At 31.1% G+C, this 25183-nt stretch overlaps 1 protein-coding gene across 10 annotated transcripts in view; it reads left to right on the forward strand.

Annotated features, from left to right (window-relative positions):
- LOC100162494 (serine/threonine-protein kinase NIM1) overlaps window positions 1-25183 on the forward strand; it is a 53358-nt gene that overhangs the window by 22369 nt on the left and 5806 nt on the right. Inside the window, exons 2-7 of one of the 10 annotated variants that reach the window (XM_008181252.3) lie at window positions 14479-14577; window positions 21214-21289; window positions 21444-21596; window positions 22777-22888; window positions 23977-24133; window positions 24241-24346. In XM_008181252.3, the coding sequence (XP_008179474.1) occupies window positions 14515-14577; window positions 21214-21289; window positions 21444-21596; window positions 22777-22888; window positions 23977-24133; window positions 24241-24346 (667 nt within the window). In that variant the 5' untranslated portion in view covers window positions 14479-14514. Of the gene's footprint in view, window positions 1-14478; window positions 14578-14974; window positions 15490-17736; window positions 17923-20608; window positions 21153-21213; window positions 21290-21443; window positions 21597-22762; window positions 22889-23976; window positions 24134-24240; window positions 24347-25183 lie in introns of those variants that run through there. The other 9 variants (XM_029488530.1, XM_029488528.1, XM_001950190.4 and 6 more) reach the window with 9 other exon arrangements.

Genomic DNA, 25183 nt, shown 5'->3' on the forward strand with positions numbered 1-25183 from the left:
TAAACAGATAAAGTATATTAAACATCTATTTTGGCACTTATCTTATTATTTCCAGTGGTTATAAATAAAAATTTTCATTAAATACGAATTATGCATAAATCTAAATTTCGACTTACTCTAACTTGGTCAGTTTTTAAAATAGAAAAAAACTGTTGATACAAAAAATGCTTAAAAAAAAATACTCTACCTGAATTTGCAGAAAAAAACTGGGGTTGCCATTTAAAAAAAAGTAAGTTGTATTGCGCATGCGCGTACCGAGTGAGCTAAAAATTTGAAACTGGTCTGAAAATATGTATTTAAGTGCTCCCTATCACCTCCCGAAAACCCCAGTTCAATACAAGGTCATGCACCTGAGATATTTAGTGTTACCATAAATCGTGATCACACTGTATATGGTGGATATTATAGTTCATTTTTTTTTCCATTTTTTTTTTATCATTGAATTCAAATTTAACACCATTCATTATACAGTGACCCACTTGTAACCTACTGTACAGCATAGCGACATCTACTTGCCCACCTTTTTTGTTTTGATGTAGGTATTTAACTCGTTTTCGTAATTTGTTGTGGGCCACAACAACCTTTAGTCTTTACATTTATAATTTATATAGTAAACATAACTGAAAATACAAATATATTTTCACCGGATCTATGTAAACCACGTAACCTAACTATTTGCTAGTAGATTTTACTTTTATGGCTATTTACAAAAATTAAATTTGACGTTTTAAAATGTTGATTTAATAAAAACATTATAAGATTGAAAAAAATTATTCTGACAGCTTGCCACACAACACATCATAGCACAATAGTGTAATGCCATAAACTCGAAATTATTGCAACGGGCCGTTATCCCGCCGAGTTAGCGGTATATAACACATTATTATTATTATACGATAACATTGTATTGAAAATCATACCTATATAAACGTTATAGGTAACGTAAGGTATAATATTTTGAACTTTGGGATATTTATAACCGGAATTTTTTTAACGTGGGCTACTGAATCCCTGAATTCTAAGCATATGGTATATTTCGAGGGTGAACCAGATTTTTTAAGGGACGTTATTGAATCCTGGAAAAAACCACTACATGGAGGCCGTACTGCTGTGGCATAGCTTAGCTCCTGTGTAGCATCGTTTATTTTATATAAATGTTTACACGTGTGTTTCGGATCACATGGGGAAGTGGCGTACCTTCCATAGCGATCGCTACCTAGTTTGTATTCCCATACCCCAACCCCATGGTGCCTAACAAATCCTTACATTGGCTTATGTAACCTATTCGTTGTCTAGATATAGTATATAACCGCAATCCGCATAACACGGCGCACAACGAATTTCGAAGATGACTCAATAATATACTTATTGCCTATTGGTATATGACATGTACATATGTATATCCTACATAAAATTAATCGTCAATATGATTATAAAAATGAATTAAATTCAAGTCTAACCAAATCCTGCAGTTATCGCTGGTGGTTTTCACTATGTACAATAATCTGGAGGGATTATAAAATTTTAATTTTGTGGATACATTTTACATATAAATTATAAATACACTGTATACATAATATATAGAGTACTACACTGCAGTAAATATATATTCTATTTACAGCTCCCCAACACTTATAATTTTCGGGCATTAAATCCAAGGTCAAAGAAACAATATGCCCGGATTTTTCTGATCTCAAAAGAAATAATACAATGCCCGAATTTTCCTGATTTAAAAAAAAAATAATGTACACTTTATATTATTATTATTTATTTACGTGTGAGGTCTATGTGACGACGAATTGTGTTCGATGGATTAGACATTAGGTTGACGCAATAACAGTTCGTAGCCCGCAGGCAGTATTCACGCCAATAATATATAATACATATTATAAACTTGGCATAAACATAGTCTATTTATCGCCGACGCCCGTCGACTATTGTCGGATTATCTCGAGGCGTTGTGCGAAATAACGTTAACTCACTAGTAATATTGTATGGGGAAAAAATAACGCAATTCGTTTTCAAACGTTATTATAGCGTATTAAATTATATAGATTTTATCATAACTCACAACTACTGCAGTGGTGCATTGCGTTATATATTTTGTATTAATAATATATTGACTTTTAAATCTGATTATTTTTTAATTTCAGAGAGGTGATGTAGGTACCTACTTAATATCTACATGTTAGAACTCGACTAAAAATAAACTGTTTAACTTAATACTGGTCGGTTGATTCTCTTGAGAGTTGATTTTAAGACAAAACATCATAAGGAAAGAATATCCAGTACCTATACAAAATATCTGACTTAAAATACCCAAGGTTAAAGTATATAACAGATAAAAATTCAGTGTTTAAATACAAAGGATAAAAAAAGATCCAATAAATTATAAATATGTATATAAAATTGCACAAAGTAAAAAATAATAATAATTGATTATGACGATTGTCAAATGTTTGTATTATAACTTTATGAAAAAATAATCCCAGTATAATATAATTGTTTACTACCACCTTTTTTTTTTTATTATTATTATATTGAAATATATCTACAATCTATACAATTTTTTACGTACAATAAGTAGGTTTGATAATTAACAGTAAAAATAGGTTGACTTGAATCTTAAGATTAGGCAGGATACCCAGTGGTAACACCCTATAATTTACTAACACCTATATTTTGCTACCTACCTATTTATTATATTGGCACTTTAATTAATTTGGCAATCATTAACGAATAATATTATGCTTTACATTCTTGATTTTTAAGAATTGGAATGAAAAAAAATCTAAACTCTGAAAATTTCAAGAGCTTATGGGGAATACTAAAACAATAAAAAAGGTAATTCCGTAGACCGTAATAATGAATATGTGGGTAATTAAGTTAGCTTTAATATAAGATGAGATGGATCCGATATTAATATATCATGTCCAAGCGGTATACATATTACAATGATTTGAATCCAGAAAAAACGTTGGCGTGTTTAGCATTGAATACTCGTATTTTTATAACTTTTCTCTTAAGCTATTAGAGCTAGATTGGTTGATAGCTCATAATAGGCGCAAATAGCGTTTGGGATTTGGGGGGGGGGGCTAAAGCCTTATTTTGAGAATATTGAATAAGATTAAAACAAAACATAGGAAATGTTTGGGGGGCTTAGCCCCTAAAGCCCCCCCTATTTTCACCAATGTGGCTCATTAAAAAAGGCTTTTCAAGTAATACAAAATGTGATATTTTAAAATTAAAATGTATTTATTTATTTAATGTCAAAAATAACTGTCAATTTTAGATAAATTTGTCTTTACCTGCACAGATATCCGGAACTGGAGAACAGATTTTGTTGTTTAGGGTCTAGTTAGAATCACGCATTGGCTAGGAGAAGTGAAGTGAAGAGTTTCAAACCTTTATCTTTAATAGTCCATTCATTTATAGAGACCTCTAAAGTTGAACATATTAAAAACACACACGCACACACACACACACACACACACACACACACACACACACAGAGTTAGATAAGACTATATGACGTACCAATGGTGAAAATTGGTTTTAAAGTTTTAAGAGGACTAAAAAGTTCGAGGAGAGTTACATTATACGAATAGTACAACTAAATAGTAAGTATTAAAAAAACATTTTAAAAACGAACCACTAAAATTTCGTATGTATAGTTGAAAATAAAACGCGTTCTGGTTCGGATAGTTTCCCATCTCGAGCACTGCCTAAAGTATAATTTGGTTTAATTCTATGGTAATAAAAAACATTTAAAGATACGACTATAATGACTGCTGCTATAACAGTACTTAATTACCACGCGCGAGCTTACAATGACCGTTGACGTTATAATAATAATAATATTTTATACCACACAATAATTATAATATTGAGGTATCCACTGTTATCAGCGGATCATATACTTTACCCGTGGCGTCTAGTTGGGTAAACATTATATATTATGATAATATATATTGTGTACTGTCGTGTTTTATATTTTATCATAGGTAGTTTTTAACACCAAAAACAAAGGAAGCTCCACCGCGGTTTTAAACAGAAAAAACACTGTTTGACAGAAAAAAAAATATAACAACTTGCACGCACACTGAATAGTATTAAGATGACGTCGTATCCGCATGTGTTGGCTCCGTCTTACTAACGAATGGTATATTATATAAAAATATACGTCCAGCAGTTCCTCCAGTTTTGTGTTGTTAGCTTAAGTGTTCGAAATATCGAAAGATGTCCTTTAAAATAAAAGCATTTATGACCTCAAGACTCTTAAAAATAGGCGGGCCACCTATGGGCGGAATCACCTTTTTATCCGCATAATAAAAGTAATGGGTTTGGGTGAGTCTCTTATAATGTGTTTGAGCGAGTATGATACAGTATAAAAGATAAAATATAAAATTGTAAAGATTAAGATTAAAATATTATATAAAATCTATGGGGAATTTTAAATCAACTTAAATACGACACATAATTTAAATTTTTAACTACACACACATATTTTTTCACTTACATATTTTTTTTAATTATAATAATATTTTAACTTGATTTTTAATCATTTCAATTATTTCGATTTTTAAACACACACAACAAAAATAAACAATCCACTTTTAATCATACCCGTGTAATTTACCAGACAGTCCCGTGTCTGTCAAAATGAGATGGGAAAAGGATTCATAATTGATGCATCCAAGGATATTAAAAAAAAATGGTCACCCAAACACTTTACGATGTTTAAGATCACTCATCACTCACCCAAAATAATTGTGCTAAATTGGTAAGCACCTTGCAATTTTTACAAATTCGCCCAAACGCAAACCGCCTTTAAAAAACGTCCTAAAAAAATCGCCGAAATTTACCCCGGATTTCTTCAAAAACCAAGATAAATGTGTGAATCGTTTTATATAGAAACCAGATTAACTTATATTGTTTTAGTACAATATGTGTATTTATAATATATTATATATTATATTTTTGTTCTTAACATTACTAAGTATAGAAATTTATGTAAAAAAAAAAATGCCCTATAAACGTTTTCGATGCATTTAAACGTCAAAAACCTTGAAAAATGCTCCCGAAAAAGTTTGTTGTTTGCATATTATATTATGCTATATTATAGCTTGTACTTGAAACACATTTGTGTCATGAAAAGTATCCTGTTGAGCATTCTAGGAATAATATGCAAATGCATTGTAATCATCCGAGCCCTAAATTAATATATTATAATAAAATGCAATTTTCCGGAACACAACAATAGATTATTTGTGTTTTTAATACACGTCTATAATAATAGGTAGGTAACAAATAAAAATAATACTATTATGACATGACAAAGTTACCTATAAATCAAAATACTAAAAGTCAAACATTTTTTTCTTACCGACTTTGCCCTGCAGATGACTGCCTGCGGTATATTTTTTTAGAATATGAGTCCCACATAAAGTCTCGCGAAAATATGTTCTCTCTAATCACAATTTTCCTCATATATTATATTCGTGGAATTATATTTTGTGCGTGAGTTGTGGGGTTTTACGGTGCGGTATAATAATTACTTTACGCCATCCATATACATTATTTTGACATACATTATGCTCAGCGAATGCACACAACACATTCGCAAAAGACACACATAAATCTCGACACCGCGTATATATAACGGTGTAACTTAATTAAGCGTGCTCGTCGTCGTAGGAAGAAGCAGGCCCGAACGGGATTATAAATAATATAATAATATATTTTAGCGAATAAACATCGGCACTAAATATGTCACGTACCGCATGGTGAGAGTGGGAGGAGGAGGGTTTACAATGCGTGTGAGGATCCTTTTCTGCGATTTTCTCATTTTCCATTTTCCGCAGACCTATAATACTCACTACCAATACCTCATTAGACCTATAATATACCAGGGATGACCAAACTTTTTTTAATTATGATCTACTGAGAATATGATTTTCCTTTGACGATCGACTAACACCACTCGATATTTTTCCTCTACAATGAAAATCTGTGAATCATAAATATGTTTTCGCTAATAAGCAGTAACCATGATGAAGAAACGCTAAAATGAAAAATCGGTGAGAAACAAAAATGCGTATCCCGCCCAGAAACATATTAATGTTAAACTTTTTATTTTTACATCTAATATTATCATTAATATTAATAACAGCCAACAGGTAATACTGCTATAGTATAGGTAATAAAACTAAATTATAAACTGTAAAGTTATCTAAAAATGAGTGTTTTGCATTAAATTTCAAAAAAAACAAAATCTTTCTCGTGAAAAGTTGCCGTTCTACATTGACAGCTGGTTAATGTGAAATATGCACGTAACTGTATAATAATATCTACTAAATGTATTATTATACATTTAGTAATAATAAGTCCTATCAAAGTGTGGTAGACTTTGAAATCGTCCGAGATCTTCCGCCTCTACTTTACCTATAGCTGTTTTATATAATATATAATTTTGCGCGTGAGACATAGTTCGTCCTCAATTGTCAGCTGCTGCACGATATTTATTATTATTTGGCGTTGTTCATAGGCGCAATTTGAACTTTTGACTTGGTGGGCTGAATATATTAAAGGCAAGCAGACCATTGCAATATAGCATTTTAAAATTGTATGCCCCAGGGGTTTAGGGGGACTGTAGCTAAGTTTGGGGGGGGGGGCTTAGCCCCCCCCCCCCCCAATTTGCACCTATGGCGTTGTTGATAAACCCGAAAACAATAAATATTGAAACATCGAGAAACGCGTCGAATCGGAGTCGTATACGATATTATTATATACCTAAGGGTTAGTATTTATAATAAGTAATAACTCATAATATACTTAATGCCTACTATATTAAAAACAGTGTCATGTTATATTTTATGTTCATATTTTTTAGGCATCCTTACTGATTTCCCTCGGCAAAAAATGGCTGGTATGTAGGAAATTAAATTAAACAAATCAACAAAAAATTTGGTATAATATTTCAAGCCCAGTAAAAATATTTTATTATCCACACCCCTAGCTCCACCACCGTTAGTTTGCGAGTGGAAAACATTTCGGCAACTGTAATACGTTATTGTAATAACTACACCGGACTATAGATAAATTCCCTGTTAAATCCACTTCACTCCTCTCCTGAAGTTTCAGGTTTTTATGCGTGATCAATTTAAATTAGGTTCCTATAAAAAGTACCGAATAGTTTTGTGTTTTATCATATTTCATATTTTTTTTGTTTTATTTATTGTATTTTTTTTTAATCTTTAATCTTTTTCTTTTTCTGTCACTCTCTTTCTCAAAATGCATTAAAATCATATAATATTAATATCTTTATAAATGTATCTTGTTAATAGATAATTATTGTATATATCCAAACGATCTATCTCCGTCTACCATCACATGCAATAAGCAAAGAGATAGATAAATCACTGAAATTTTATATTTAAGTAAATAATTAGATTGATTTAACTATAAAAAAAAATTTTAAATAAAAATTAAATAAAAGATACAACAATATAATTGATTTCGTCTACAACATATATTTAATATAGATTGTATGTTATATGTCTAGTCAAAACAAAAGCGAAAAAACGAAAATTACCACGGAAACGTCCAATTATAAAAACTGAATAAATCGTTTCCATACTTTTGACGAGTATGGACAAGATAATATACTTTTTTTCACGCTATACAGTTAAGTGTTATCCTAAATACAGATATGTATTATACATAGTATATCTACTATCTAGTATCTACTATATAATATATACCTACCTATTTGTCTGCAGGTGTTTTGGAGCTCATATACCTTATTGTATTTATTTATTTTTTTAATGTGTATTGAGACCGACAAAAACTATGGGGACCAACAAAAGACTGAAAACGATATTATTCTGGTAATTGGTGAAATTATTACGACCCAAATGGAGCAGACCGAAATTACTTTTGGCAAACTTTGGGCACATTAAAAATGTATATTATATCTACTTAATATACTTATATACAGTCTCGAAGGGAGTACAAAAATATAAATTTGACGTTCTTGCATAAATTATCTAATTATGTTCAAATACAAATGTAATTTAAAAACAGTTTTATATTATGTTTCGTTTTAAACTTTCAATAAAAATGCTCAAACTCCCTGATTAAATTCTAGTTATGGAAATAAATTTAAATTACTATTTTAGTTTTTCTGTTCAAAGATTTTGATAAGATGTCAAGATGCCAAGATGGGCACGTGTTTTAGACTTTTAGTTTAAATAGAATATTATGTATGAAGTTGAACAACATAATTTGTAATAACAGTAATATATAGATATCTAATCTCCACAATCACCGAAATCAAACTTTGAAACATATATGTAGGTACAATTAACACATAATAATTATAAATACAATTGAAAAAATTATATAAGTCCCAATGGCCCGTGTTGCAAATGGTTACTATACTAAACATTTATAATAATATCGGAGTTCTTATTAACTTAATATTATAATATATATATATATATTTATAATAGCCATACAGGATAATTATTTTTAAAGTTATTAGTTAAACACTTGCGTTATTTAAAAAAAAGATGTTTTTTATAAATTTAAATTAAAAATAATAAATAAATATTTTCATGCGCACGAACAATCTTTGAAAAAATGAGTGTCATGTGTCAATAAACTGCGTCAAGAAACATCAATAGTATACGCAATACTAGATATATATAATAATTAGTAAGTAATTAGTAATAATTACCAATAATTGCTATTCGGAAACGAGAAAACACGAAAAATTTCAAACACTTATACGGTATATTAAATGGTACAGTTTACACAATTTCGATAATATTTTAATAACAATGTAATGGTTAAAAATGATAAATAATTTATAACCAATAAATTAAACGTCATAATTAATGTATAACTCAATTACGTTAAAAACATTAAAATTAAATCATTTTCAATTAAGTTTAATATTTATGAAAATGTTGAGCTATAAGTGTAATAATAATGCGTTACCATCGTGTTGTCAAGTTGCGCGTGTAATGTCTCGGGAATTGCGTTTCGTCTGATGTGATTATTAGTTATAGTAGGCACTAACTAAATAACGTTTTTAAAGTTAATTCTCACTATTGGTCGGGTTATATATTAATTTATGTGCAAGAAAAAAAGTAATTTGACATATTATTGTAATTATTCCGGATCTGGGGTAGGCACACAGCTGCAGGGGGCACCCCGCCATAAATGCAAAATATTAATTGTTCTTTATTTTATTTATTTATAGTTATGTTAGTTTCTGAACTTTTCAATTATTGTGATTTAAAACTGGTCAAATAATATGAAGTATAATGTGAAATATGAATATCAGAACATGTTACGAATAGCAGAGAAATATAAAATAATATTTTTTTATTTATGAGGAGGATCTATTCACCAAATGCTCGTTTTTATAACATTTTATTTTTAAAAGTGTTTATAGCTTACACACAGCAGTGTACACATTAGTTCATTACACATTATTACTTTTTACTAGATTTTAATTTTAATCGCCCATACTACGAGTGTCTGACGGATATTAATTAATTTTCTTTTAGTCAATCATTTAAACTATAGACACTGCAGTAGTGATATCCTGTATCCACTCCTATAATATTATGTTCTGTACCGACAAATAATACGCATTCATATACATATAGTTGTGTGTAGTCAAAAGACGCCCAGAGAACATCATAATTTCATTGATCAATTTGTTCAATCAAATGTGTTACACATAATAAAATAATAAGTATGTATATTATACGACACATAAGGCCATAAATATAATATGTTAGGCATGCATTAACACTGCGTTGTTACAAAAACGTGTATGTTCCTATATGTTGCTATAACTGTACTTACCATTTATATAAAATTATATTGACGGGCAGTAGCGCGCAGATTTTTTATTTCCTGGAGGAGGTTGTGCTAATTTTCGCGAAATAACACGCTACTGACTGGTATAGAGAAGAATAGAATTTCGTAGAAATACATTTTCACGAAAGAGGAAGTAATTTTAGGGAGAGGGTGATACCTTCCCCCCGCCATCGTGCGCACTACTGTGGCTAGGTATATATTATATTTATTTAATAGATCGTTGCTAACAAATAGTCGCTGCTATTTTGTTATTGTATATTTGTATACATTATACTATAGCTGATATAAGTATATAACTATAATTCAATCTTGCCCAAAAACAAAATTATATATGTATATATATTTAATTTAATTTATATTTTATGTATTAATAGGAAAAAAAATACCTAATAATCACTTTTTGAAAAAGCTTTCATGTGCCAACTGGAAAATATAACCAGCCGTAACTCATAAAGATAATATACACACATATATATTATTATTATATCGGAATATAATATCGTCGCTATGTAGTTCGAGTGTAGACCAAGAAGAATATTTTTGAAAAATTAAGTTTTCATTTATAATAGGCCGGTCATTCATCTCGGTTTCATTTGCTTGTCCATTTTATTATTATTATTTTATTTATATATTACATGTGTGACACTTTGGATAACTACCAAAAAGCCCACGCTTTGTTACACAAGTGTAGAAAAATGTACACTAAAGTGAATAAAATTCAAATAAAACAAACCTAGTTATAAACTATTATTGATACTTAATGTTTGCGTGACAAAGTGTTTGAAAAGGTCAGTTCTTGACGGAACTTTTCCTTAAGTTATTCAAATGAGTGTTTATACTATTATTTACTTATTATTATTTTTTTTCTTTGCTTTAGACAGAATAATTAATTTGCCTTCTTTTATAGATAAAGTCAAACACAAGACAATTTTGCTGTCTTATAAGTTTTTAAAGTTGGAAATGATTTCTAAGGAATTTTTTTCTGAAGTTATGAACTTATTACGGTGCTTATACAATACTTACTTAAGTATAACCACACTGACATGATAGTCTTGTATGGGTGCAAATAGGGGGGGCTTTAGGGGCTAAGCCCCTCCAAATGCCCATAGCCCCCAAAAATGTCCTGCATTTTTTTTTAAGGTTATTCAATATTATCAAAGTAAGGCTTTAGTCCCCCAAATCCCGAACTCGATTTGCACCCATGTAGTCTTGACTATAATATAGGAAGTACCTATTATAAATCTAAATTATTTCAACATGTATTAAACATTTTAGGATTAATAATTTAAATTGTAGTTCTATAAAATGTAATATTATTATATATAGACAAATATAATATTATAATATACAATTGGTAAAATACTTTCGAAAGTTTGAAACGTTATTAATTTTCTGTATATATTATTATCTATTATTGGAGTACCTATGTGTTACGTGCTATTTACAGTGAAATAATAATAATAGATCTTGACATTATTGTTTACCTTCAAGCTAAAATTACTCCTTCGCTGTATAATAACGAGTGCACGCATGTAAATATAGTATTTTAAATAATTATCTAAATTATCCTGAAATTCTCAAGTCATAGAGGCGATATTACAATAAAAAAATCTAGTAAACAAAAATACTTATAAGACAATCAACCATGTATACATATTATATAATAAGTTGAATATACGCAGTAAATTCTAGACTTTGTAGTAAAACAAATTCCGTTATTGTTATCGACGGTAACCTATAGCGTTAAGGCTTCGCATTTCGGCCTTTGCACGGATACCCATTAAAAAACAGTGTTATCGAAGCACGTAATCACTGCTCGGTGTCACAACAATTTCCTAAAGAGATGAAAAACCAAGCGACTAACTGCGTTACGAGTGATTGTAATCGAAACGTTTTTTCATACCATCCGGTAAATGCAAATGTCTCGATCGATGGAAATCGACGCTCGGAAAAACACTTATTATTCATTGCATGTCTGCACCACCGGTCACGGTCATATATATACTTGTATAGATCACTCGTGTTTTACTTGTTTATAAATTATTATACTATCAAATACATAATATATTATATTATTAGAGATGGCCAACGATAAGAAAGTAGAGATCCAAATAATACGAAGAGCAGAAAAAGGAATAATAGTATAATACCCATTACTATATTAGGTAGTAAAAATACATTACAGTCTAAATACCTCTGCTCGCTGAGCGCTCTATATTGGCGATTTTATTTTAAAATGTTTCAATAGCTATAATATAGAACTTAGAGAATCGATTTAGCAATATCTATAGTTGCCCTCATATAAGTATCTATTCGACGCATTGCTGAAAATGTTCTTTCACTAGATGCAGAACTTGTTGCGGAATAGAGTGATAAATGTGGCATTTTATATAAATTTAGAATAACATATTTTTGAAAAATACTTTTTAGACGTTTTAAATTACCCTGGTGCTTGTTAAATGATAATACAATTAAATTATCAATAATGGATTATCTAACCGACATTTCTGATTTTAACTATATTCAGTTTTATTTATTTTATATTTATTTTAATCTGAAAACATAGTTTGACTAATTTATTATAATAATAATAACGACGTTGACCAGAATAGGAACTATCAGATCACAAGCACACAACCGTTGTACTTGTGAAGATCGAAGGACGATGATTAATGATAATAAAATAAAATCTGGTTCTATTTTTAGCAAAAGACCTCTGCAGACATTACAGTGTTAAGTGTTAATAGTTACGATTTTTTGCATTTTTCTTGGCCCGGAAGTTTTTCAGTAATATTTAACAATATTTTTAATACTAACTTTGAGTGAAATAAATTTTTGAGAAAATTCTCAAAATCAATAATTACAGATAACAATTAGTTGTAGTTTTCACCATTATATAATTTCAGACACAACTAGTTCTAACTAAAAATTAAGTTAAAACAAGTTCCAATGTTTGAGGGTCCTTGTTAATTCTAGTTTTAATTAGTTAAAACTTAAAATCACTAATTAGTCATAGCATTAATTAATTAAAAGTATTTTTGACAGATTTCGGGTTTTAACTGTAACATATATTTTATGTCAAAATCTTATAACAATAGATAATATAATTTCACATCTGAAATAATATACTAAGTAGGCACCTGGCGTCTGGCATATATTAATATCTGAGGTCTGACACCATTGTAGAACAATACAGATAACTATAACAGCTGTGCTGAAGCTTAGAAAAATGCAAAATTTAAGAATCCCCTCAGTGGCGTAATTTGGTCATTTTTGTGGGGGGGGGGGATGACATTTTTTAACATTTTGCCTCCCCCCCAAAAAAAAAAATATTTATTATAAGCATCTTTTAGTGCAATATATTTATAAATATCAAAATTAAATAACAAAACTCCACACGAATGATTAATTTAATATCAGTATACCTATATCACAATATCAAATCGATGGCATAGTGTAGGTACACATGTTGTAAGTGACATTTTTGTAATTGTTCAGGAGAACGATAACTGTGATTTTATTTCACGCAGATTACATGCACTACAACAAATGCGCCGACCTCTAACAGACTTAATATTTACTATACACTTACAACATTTGTACACAATATGTAGAAAGTTGTTAACAAGATAACAATGCAAAAAACTTATTTTTCAGAATTTTGCACTTACAACATGTGTACACTAATACACTATGCCATCGAAATTATGAATTATAAAACTATAAAAGTCGAATGCCGATTGCTGATTGTAACTGTAACTTATAACCGATGTTAGATTACCGAATAACGACGAAACTAGGAAAGTCACTACGAAAATTCCGATTAAGTGTACAAATCATTATTAAGTTATTTTTTGTTCAATACTTCAATGGGACGATAGTCTTTAATCTAGATAAAATAATCTGATAATCATCGAGCGTCGTCGATCCACGAAAAAATAATACTCTTATCACTCTTATCATTTTTCGGACAACTGCCAGCTAGCCGAGGCATTTGATATCAATAATAAAAAAAATATATTATTAGATAAAGAAGTACATAGGTAAATGTATTTAACCAGTCTTAAAAAAAGGTCATGGTGGGGGGGGGGATACGACACCTCGACACCCAAATCCCCCCCCGTAATTACGCCACTGAATCCCCTGACTTATTTTAAGCTACTTCAACTACTGATAGGCCCACTTGACCACTGCTGAAATTGACACAAAATAGATGACAATAATTCACAGAATAGATACCACGCTGTGTTTGAGCAAAATCTACCAAGGAGCAAAAAGGACAGTGCCGAATCCATGCCAAAAAAGAGCTGCGACTTCAACAATAAGAAGCTCGTTTCCGTAAATTTATAAAAGATGTCATGTTTCAAAAATAATACTTTGATTTTTGCTGTGCTCATAAATTGTTTCCTTTCGCTGTGTAGCCCCTCCACAGTGTGTGTATATGATGTATATGGTTAAAGGTGGCTCTAGAGGGAGGCACTTGGTTGGGAGGTGGGGCTAAGTCGTCATTTTCAGAAAAATGTCAATAGTATAATATGGGGTTTTTTGTTATTTTTTTTTTGACAATTAACATTTTTTTAGATATACGGGCTTGGAGAGGGGGCACGGTCACTGTATATGTTAACCCACGTGGATATAGACTGGCACGACGAGAATATCTATATCAAATTATATGAGATGGTAAATATAAATACATATATTACTTATGTACCTATTGTAAATATCACGATATCACATAATCATCATGCGAACCGCGGGGCACGTTGTGGAGTAATAATAGCAAAACGAACCGACGCTATAATAATCCACACGTGTACCTACCCGTGCAGTGTATCATATTGTATTATATTTCGTACAAATATAATACACCCCCCTCCCATGTCGCAAAACGACGTCTTCTTTACCCCGCGTGGGCCGTATCATACGCGTGGGTTACTATAACCGTTATTATTATTATTATATAGTTATTACCGAAATATGTAGGTACCAACGCGTGATAAGACGCAGGACCCAAAAGTGTACATAGGTTACAAACATTATATATACCTATCAAGCACACTGACGCGTTTTTAATCTCGCCGAGACGCCGAACAGTAGACGTTCATTCGCTGCTCTCCGACGCGGGAGTGCGAAGTTCACGGGCTCGCGGCTATTGCCATAATAATAATATCATAAAGTCCTATTACCTTACGCGTTATTCTACACATGCTCGAGCTGCCGGGCACACCTATATTATTATGTACGCCGCCGCCTTGTTATCGTCGTCTTTGTCGCCGTCGTTCTTCTCCCGTCATAACCTTACGCTTATAATAATAATATAACAACGCGATAATGTATTAAATTGTATGTTATTATTATTATTATATTACTTTTGTTTTCCGCCCGAGTCACGACTGTACCGCGTCGGCCGAAGACCGCGAAACGTTGCAGCGATAGATTCGCATCCGTCGACGGCGCCGTCGTCGCCAGAGTAATATAATATAAATATATTTTATAATCACCGGAACCGAATATTCCGAACAGCGTTATAACCGCGGTAGTCTTCCTCGGCGACAGACGAAGATGCCGAAATTTTGCTGGAGGAAACCCGCCGTGAGTACCAACTTATATATAGATACTTCCTAAACGCGGTATCCTATGGTATAATATTATATTGTATTAAACCAACTACCTATATCACATTACCACGCGTACGTACGTCACAGTGTGTTGAATCCAAGAATACCCCGGGGGGGGGGGAATTCTCCCCCTGAAATTCCATTCACACCCTCCTTTCCCGACAACTTTCAAGGAAATGTATTTATTAAAATATGTACAATACCTACTATCGTTACGATTGTCAGCTAGAACGTATATCTATTATATCGTGCGTTAAATATAATTATTAATTGTTTTGTAATAATTTCTTAATTTGAAAATGTCTTTATTGTAATTTGTTACGACTGTTATAATTCATAATACTAATATATAAGACAAATGAAAAAAAAGTGAGCCCTCCCTCACCCAGAAAAATTGTATTAATTCAACACTTCTTACCTATAATTTTATATGCATATTGCATACCGCATATACATATATAGATGGCTATAGATATGACTTGACTATGACGGCCCAATCGTTTAGTTGCAAACCTCGTTCGAGTCCGATAATATATTATTAGTATAAACCTCGACTCGTTTTTTTAAATATAGGCCCCTGAAACTAATGTGTAATAAATGTGTGTACCGATGTTGTTATAACAACGGCTTCAAATATGTCCAACTACCGTCGATTAGCGAAATGGCGGAAAGATCTGATTGAATTCCTTACGTATAGTTTTTTCCGAATTTCCATGTAAAAAATTAATATTCATTCCAAGCTGCTTACGTATATGTTTAAAAAATTTTAACCGAGCGAGTCCGAGTTAAAAAAATTAAATAAATATTATTCTTATGTTGATAATAATAATATAATATAATGCAATAATGTGTTGCCGTACCCCATCATCATCATATTATATATTGTAATCTGTGTTGGATATCAATATTAGCTAGAATACAAATTAAAAACGGAGAGCAAAAATTAATGTAAGATTATCATGCACAAGAACTTTACCACATAACCTTAGATAAAATAGGAACGTTATTTCAGATAAATGTTTAGAACGAAAAACACACGCACACGCATATAGGACATATAAAAAAACAACGTTATACAACTTGTAAGTAATATTTACAGTAAATATTTACCTGGATATCCACATAGATTTCGAGCGGACTTTATCAATATTAATGTATAGTTTGTGTACATAACTGTCGGGGATATCGATAATTCATGCTTCTGTTAATGTCAGACTACGATTATATTGTATAACAGCATAATATGTTAGTATTTTTGAGATTTGACGAAAAGTTGGCGCCGTTATGCGTTACTGCGCGGTATAAAAACTTTAAATTTCACATCCCCCTCGTCATAATATTGGTATAGTAGAACAATATGGTGATTGAAACTCGATCGCTCTATGGGGTGACAAGTATACGTTCCTGGTTAGGATTTTCGATTGCCGAGTACTCAGAAAAATTGATCGGCGCGCGCGGTAAAAATATTAAAAATATTATATGTCATTATAATATTATTTATGAAAATTCATGAAGAAACAACACCCCAACGCTTCTACTCGTGTACTTCTTTGTCATTTCATAAAAAGAAATAATAAAAGCAACAATACGACCTATAGATGCACCGACATCGGGCTACATAATATTATATTCCACGTGATTAAAACGTATACGTCAGCCGAGCTTGATACAACAATGTCGTACGTGAAAAATATTACACACTATATACGTACACCGCAATGTGGTGTATAATATAACCATTGTAATTTAAGTGTCAGTGAAAAATATTCCTCAAATTGCGGTGTCCTTCCCGCAAAAGCAGGTTGAACTTTAGTGGCGCAGAGTTGGTGTATTTTTTGTTTTAAACTGTTTTTCTGTTTGAAACGATGTTTTAAAAAATAAATTGTTTGAGTTTTAAACAGTTGAAAACTTGTGTTTAAACATAACAACCCTGAATTCTTTACACAAATAATATTACTCTACTATTTACTATATTAACCAAACAGAACGGCGAACGCTTTTATTGTGTACATAATATTTATTTATTTATAAGTACAACACGGGCCACGCCAATAATATGACATATAAACATATTATGTACAGTATTGTTTTATTTAAGTTGAAATAATATAAACAACTATAATAATATAGGTGCCTATGTAATAATAGATGCCTCAATTGGACTTTTAGGAAAGGGTCCACTTAATCTATATATATATATCGTGATATAATGATTTAATGTGTAACGCGCGGTCGTGACGTCTTTATATAATTTTCGTCTTTCGTCTTAATTAGACCTAAACACGTGTAAACATACGTTAACGATAATACATCATTATAGTGTTCATTGCATGACCTTGAATCGCAATTTAGAACAGGTAACGAAACGGATCCGTCGGAGCGCTTAATCATCACATCGCGTAATGCAGTAAGTGGTCGAATTTCACTTTTAAAACCTGTTTGGTATTTTTAAGAAAATTCTGAACATCTCACCGCGTACGGAAATCGTTGCACATCACGCTTTTCCGCTGTTTTGTGTGACGGTTTTTTTGGGAATACGAGTGATTTGATCATTATCCGTGCCGAGCAGCCTCCAAAAGTACATTGTAAAATTACTATCTAACGGTTATTCCTAATTACTAATTAGTAATTAGGAATAACCGCGTTCGGAGGCATAGGACCGAAACAAGGAAATCCATCAGCATATCGCGTATATATGATGCTTATTATATCAGTATAGGTAGGTAACCGCCAATCGACGTTATACGACAGTAATATATTCTATAGAAAAACAAATTTTTAGGAGTTCGCTATATTATCAGCTGTATTGCAATTTGTGTTCGGGGATGCTCAAGATTCGGGGATTAGTTCCTAGGAGAGTGGCGATGAGGGAAGCGAACCCTCATGATTGATGTTATTTTAAGCGCCATTCTTATAATATGTAGATGCTACTATAGGCATAATATTATATCGATTCAATTGATTGTTTTCATCAATTGTCGTATTATAACTGACCAAGTATGTAGGAAGTAGGCACACGAGTACCCGTATATATATACTTATATAGTTATATATATATATTTTTCTAATAGTCGTATGGCATGCCAAAAAATACTGGTGAAACAGAATTTATTAAGATTTGGTGGTACGGTTTACTCATATATTGTCTCGAAATATATGTAAAAAAAGAAACAAATATCAAAGTTGTCAACACCCAAGGAGTCTAGACAGTTGTAAGCAATAGCTGTCAGACTTGCAAACAGGACAGTGGAACACATCATACGTCTCACACATCTTCTGTACCTTATCGCCAAGCAACCGCAACCAATATGCGTCACATTCGGTGTTTTAACGAAAATAACATGCATTGTTGTGTAGCACCTCACCCCCGCATACCCGCCACACAGTACTTTGTCCAAAAACCACTAACAATCAAAGGCCATTACGGGAACAAAAACGAATAATATAATGTAACCAATTAAATACAGATAATATTATAATGTAAAAATACTAAAATTAATCATAGGCCAATGATTTTGATAACGAAATCCCTATTATTATACTTAAAAAAATATAGGTACGTATATACAATATAATATTGAATTCCCGCCCTCTCCTGTTGAAATTGTCCTTGGGGCGCCACTTCTACAAGCTTTTACATGTACCTATATATATAATATAGTTGGGCTATTACTAAGTATGTACTTACTATTATAGAAGTGTAGATAATTACGCCACTGACACATATTATTATTACTATCTTCGTTCTCGCTTATGTACACATTATAATGTTTTATATTAATATTAGTTTAATAATATTTGTTTAATTTTTGAAACATACAAAGCATACAATCTACATAATGTTTATGCAATGAGCATAATGTGATTATAAAGGCATTAAGGCGTGATTGCCCTGATAAAAATGCCACCCACCCACCGCAATGGCACTTGCATGAATATAATAATATCACGGTGTAATTAATTTATTTAAATGGTTTAGAGTAACCACATTGGCATTCCATTAGAGGAGACGATAAGAGACTATAAAATATTATAAGACTTATGGTGATTTTTTTTTTGATTTTTTTATACCGACGCATACTTTTGACGTTGCGTTGCGCGCACCTCCTCACCCTGTGATGGAGATTCACCGACGTTTTCGAAGTGATGTAATTTCATGTTATGTCACGCATAAGTTATTAGTTTTCCGTGTGCCTGAGGGGACCATTTGCTTCAGGCCTCCGAGCTTGCCGACTAATTAGGTCTATATTGCGGAACAATATTATGAGATTATTATTTTGATATCGTTGCAGCAGCATCACAGCATATTATGTTGGAGCCGGCAGAGAGACAGATATCTATGTATAATATTCGCACCTGTTGCTTGTATTTCGATTAAAACGTTGCACATATTTTATAATATGCAGATGTATTCATTTATTACGTATCTGCGCGAGTGCAATTAACACGTTATTCAGCACGAGACTTACGGAATGAGCCGAGCGAGTGTTGAACAACAGAGTTGAGGAATATTATGTGTTACTTAGGTATATGAAAAATGCAGCGATGGTGTCGACGACTACATAACCACAGTCAATATGTCAAGTTACCGTTAGAGTGCGCAAACAATAAAAAAACGCGAAAAGATATAATATATTCTACATTTTATGCGCATCGTGTCAGAGCGTGGATTTTATTACCTATACCTATCAGTTTTCTAAATATTAGAATATTATGAGTATGGAAATCTCAAATCATAATACATATACTGCATTTTTTTAATATGGATTTCGGTCAACAATTTACTTAGCTGTTATCACAGTTCGAACGGATCAAAATCAAAACTGAAAATAAATAATAATATTATTATAGTGCTCAACGTCATCGGTATGACGGTATATTTTTCATCTGGAATATACGCACAACAATAACAATAACAATAATGATAGAGCTCTGTCGAAGAAACTTGTTTACAAAGTGTAAATTATTTACGTGAAAAAGATTTTTTTCCAAAACCATCATAATTGATAAGTATATTCGTAAAAAAAGACCATTAGAGCTATTATTCATAGATAATAATAATATATAATCGTTATTGTTCGTTACGTCCGATATAATAATAATCGTCATAAAGATTGTGTACGTCGGACGTAATTCGTGGCAGTTGCTTTTCGCCTTTACCGCGTCGCGTGTTCGTCACTATATTATTTTATACATTATATACATGTTTGGGTATGCCTAAGTACAACGGTGCGTATTATAACGTATTATTATTATTACCTATAAGGCTATATAATATATACATAAATATTGTATATATAATATATACATATATATTGTATATATAATATATACATATATATTGTATATATAATATATTATTTACATAAGTAATATATATATAGGTAATAATATATGTATGTTTATCTGCGTACATCAATGTGATTTTTCTGTGTACAATACATCGAGAGTGGCGTTTTGTATATAATATACCGCTATAATACTGGCATTATACGTCATAATATTGTTATAAAATAGTATTATAATACTGCTCTACTTTAGAGATACCTATATGTTATAATATATTAATAACAACAATAATAATAATAATAATAATAACGATAATAGGAGAAGGGCAGGATCGCGAACAGTGCGAATGTGTGTATTAGTGTATTACATATAATATTATGTTATTATTGAGTGTTTTGGTTTGTTTCAGAGAACACGCGATGACGTTACGACGATGACCTTGTGCGAGTCTTCCGAGGAGAAGGCGTCTCCAACAAAGTTAACAGGTAAGTCCACCGTCGCACAAATATGCCGTATACCAATAATAGGTACTTTAATATAATAATATATAAATGCCATAGCTACACATCATATACGTAGAACTCTATATATTATACACAAACGGCGTTTCGTTCAAAGTTTTCGTTGTACCGATTTTAGCTTACCGAAAGGCGATCGACAACTTGGACAACGACCGGAAATGGCAGACCGACACGGCCGTAGGAAAGAGGATCGGCCTGTACAAGCTAAGCGGAGAGTTGGGCAAAGGGAATTTTTCGCAAGTGAAAACTGGATACCACGAGTTGACCAAAGGTACCTAGGGCCGCGACCTTGACTGATTAAACGGATCAAATGAAACACTTTGACGATATTTATAAATGACACTAGAATCGATATTTTCAAAAATACAACATAAGTATATTGATACGACTTGTTTTTATTATTCTACGTAGGTATACCTAGGTAGTCCACAGACTTATTACCAATATAGTGTGCTTTTAGAGATAATGTAGTTATAATATTATGTCCAATGAGAAATTTGCGAATTGCATTTTGCAACGTTTGAATGCATTTGTTTTTCAGTACCACGTTTAGGTCATCGGTTTTTAACTACCCTTTTTTTTTTTTTTTTAATTAGCTCTAAGTATAAAACTGCAAAACATATCATTATATATTTTATAATATAATATTAGGTACTATATTTTTATATATCATGTTATACCGCGCTAATTTTGAAATATACCTACTACCAAGTAATACTTTAGTGATACCTACATCTACGACTTGAGCTTAATACTCCTTTTAAATATTATACATATATTGTTTATTTTGTATTATTGACGGAATATTAATAATATAAAATAATTATAAGGACGAAGTTAAGATGTAATTGTGCTACGGAAAAAAAATTAAATAACTAATAATTAGTTAGATAATATCAACCCATTAATTTCCTTCGAAGATTATGAATATAATTATAATATTATTTAATATATTTACTAACATTTATTAGAGTCATAAAAAAATAAATACTAAATATTTTTATACTGTTATGCAATCGTTTAATATTGATTGTCAGTCTGTATTAAAAAAAAACGTGCCCAATAGTATGCATACACAAATAAATCATAATATAATAGATTCATAGAATGAAAACAAAATGCAAAAATCAAAAGTAGTAATAAAGAAACATTTTATATTGTAATACTTTAACAAATAACCGAAATCATTTGTATATAATAATTATTAATATTTTACGCACTTATATTCTAAACGTTTTCCTGAAAATGCTTACTGAGAAATCGTTTATTACGACTCTTCATTATCTATAGAACAGAACGGCGTAGAGTCGAAAAAAATTAAAAAATGAACAATAAGAAAATGTGTTACTTTTTATTTCGTAGGTAGGTACGCCGCACCACATTTATACAGCCGGCAAATGTATATAATACGAATTTCGTTTTATTGTTATATTATAGTTTTATACTTTCAGAACGAGTTGCAATCAAAATATTAGACAAGACCAAATTGACGGCGAAAGCGAAGAAAATGCTGTCCCGGGAGATATCCGTCATGGAATCGATACATCATCAAAACGTTATTCGGTAAAACTGGCCACCACATCTATATATAAATATATAATACACATATATCACAAGTTTTCATAACACTTTGTGTGTGTCATATTATTATAATGTGCTATATTCATTCATATTGTATTTTGTTTCTTTCTATTTTCATTTCTCTCCTCCCGATTTATATACAAAATCTAATAGGTATATTATAACGTATAAGGGCTAGGGACTTATAGCTGGAGTTTGCATGTCCATTAATATTCATTCTAAACATAGCTCAGTGATATAAAAATCAATTTTACAAAAATTTTTTTTTTTGCATATTTAGCATATTATTTCACTTTTTTCTTTATATTTTATTTCATTTCTTCATGGGCTAGTGCACATTTCGTTATATTCTCATTTTAAGTGCATATTTTACATATATTTTTTTATTAGAATTAGATTTTTCTTTGAATTTGGTAAAAAAAAATTGAATGTTGTTATACCTAAAAGAATATTCAAAGAAATTAGTGTGGGTTGTGTTTTTCTTGTCTGCGGGACCATTTATAGTTGAAATTATATGAACCACCGAAATGATTTTATCAATTATAATCACATGATGTTGTACATTAATACAACTATTAATTTGGGTAGTAATTTATTTGTATATTTCATTGAATTAAATATAGAAAAATGTATAGAAAATTAATAAATGGAATTTTTGTTTTTTTTTTAAACAAGCCTAAAAAAACCTGTCTGAAAATAAAAGTCTGAAAATATGAATATCGATTTGGATCAATTGAATAAATTAATTTGATTTTTATACAACGAACATTTATGTATATTTTGTACAGCAAAAATTAATATTAATAATTAATAATTAATATTACCGAATGTTTCGGTTTTTAAGGCATATTTTGAGAGAATATTTATGTGATTGAGCATATTTAAGTGTATATTTAGTGATTTTTTAGGGCATAATTAAATGTATATTTTAAGGTTATTAAGGGCCCTAAATTTATATGAAATCAATAAATTATTTCAGGACGTTTCTTTTCCTTCCTCCTCCTCCTCCCACACTGAATGTGCATTATACAATATAATATTATAATAATACCAAATAAACCCCATTTCAGACTGTTCGAAGTGATCGAGACGTACACGAAATACTATTTGATAATGGAGCACGCGGCGGCCGGAGAACTGTTCAAGAGGTTGATATCCGAGGGCAGAATGCACGAATCAGAGGCAAAAAACATTTTCTCTCAGATCGTGTTGGCCGTCAAACACCTGGTGAATAATTTTTTTCCACTGGTTTTTTTTTACCGCCGTCGTTCGTTCGTATCTATAATAATTTATTAATTCATATTTTTTATCCGTCTATGTTCCTCATGCTGCAGCACGACCGCAACATCGTTCACAGAGACATCAAAGCAGAGAACGTGTTCTTGAGCTCCAGAGGCGTCGCCAAATTAGGAGACTTCGGCTTTAGCATCACAGTCTCGAGTACTTACTCAGAAATATTTACTTATAATATAATTATTTCGAACAAGTTAAATAACATTCAAGTCTCGATAACTTGAATCTCGAGGGAGAAATAAAAATTAATTCGTATTACTTATGTATTTTTCGAGTTATACGTATAACTGCAGGTGTGCTCCTCAAACACAAATTACTTAAAAGCACTTGAAGGGAAAAAAATAAAATCCTATAGTTACCGCGACTCGACTTTATGTAACATGTTTAGTGGGGCCCATAATTTTTTTTATGAACAAATAATTTAAAATAAACATACTATATTATAGGAACGGTTATGCATATTGTTGTCGTCCGTGAGATGAATAATATATGATGGAAGCTCATTTCTTAAATGAAATAGGATCGCTATTCGCCAATATTGGATTCATTGGATGCGACCGAAACCTATGATCGAATTTTTGAAATTAGAATACATAATGATTTTTTTTTGTCTTTATATCTATCGATTTAAATTTTTTCTCACTTTTATCTCTATCGATACAACTCAAAAACGGTACAACTTAAACAACGGTTTCGAGACGATAACATACACTGTAAATTCTGTAGAAATTCTTCGACGTCATACATAACGCATTAATGTTCTATAAATTCCAATTGAACCATAATACATCGATTAAATTATAACATTATATCATCCGTGAACACGTGTTTAATATTATTATAATCATACTGTTATTTATTTTACAATTATTATCGTAAAGCTAGTATTATCATCGATGATATGTTGTCCACACGAGCATTATATTCGATGTCGTTATAACATGTCATACCTTCACAATAATAATAATTAATATAACTCTTAAT

Source organism: Acyrthosiphon pisum, chromosome A1 (assembly GCF_005508785.2).
Source record: "Acyrthosiphon pisum isolate AL4f chromosome A1, pea_aphid_22Mar2018_4r6ur, whole genome shotgun sequence".
In the NCBI taxonomy this organism is placed as follows: Eukaryota; Metazoa; Arthropoda; class Insecta; order Hemiptera; family Aphididae; genus Acyrthosiphon; species Acyrthosiphon pisum.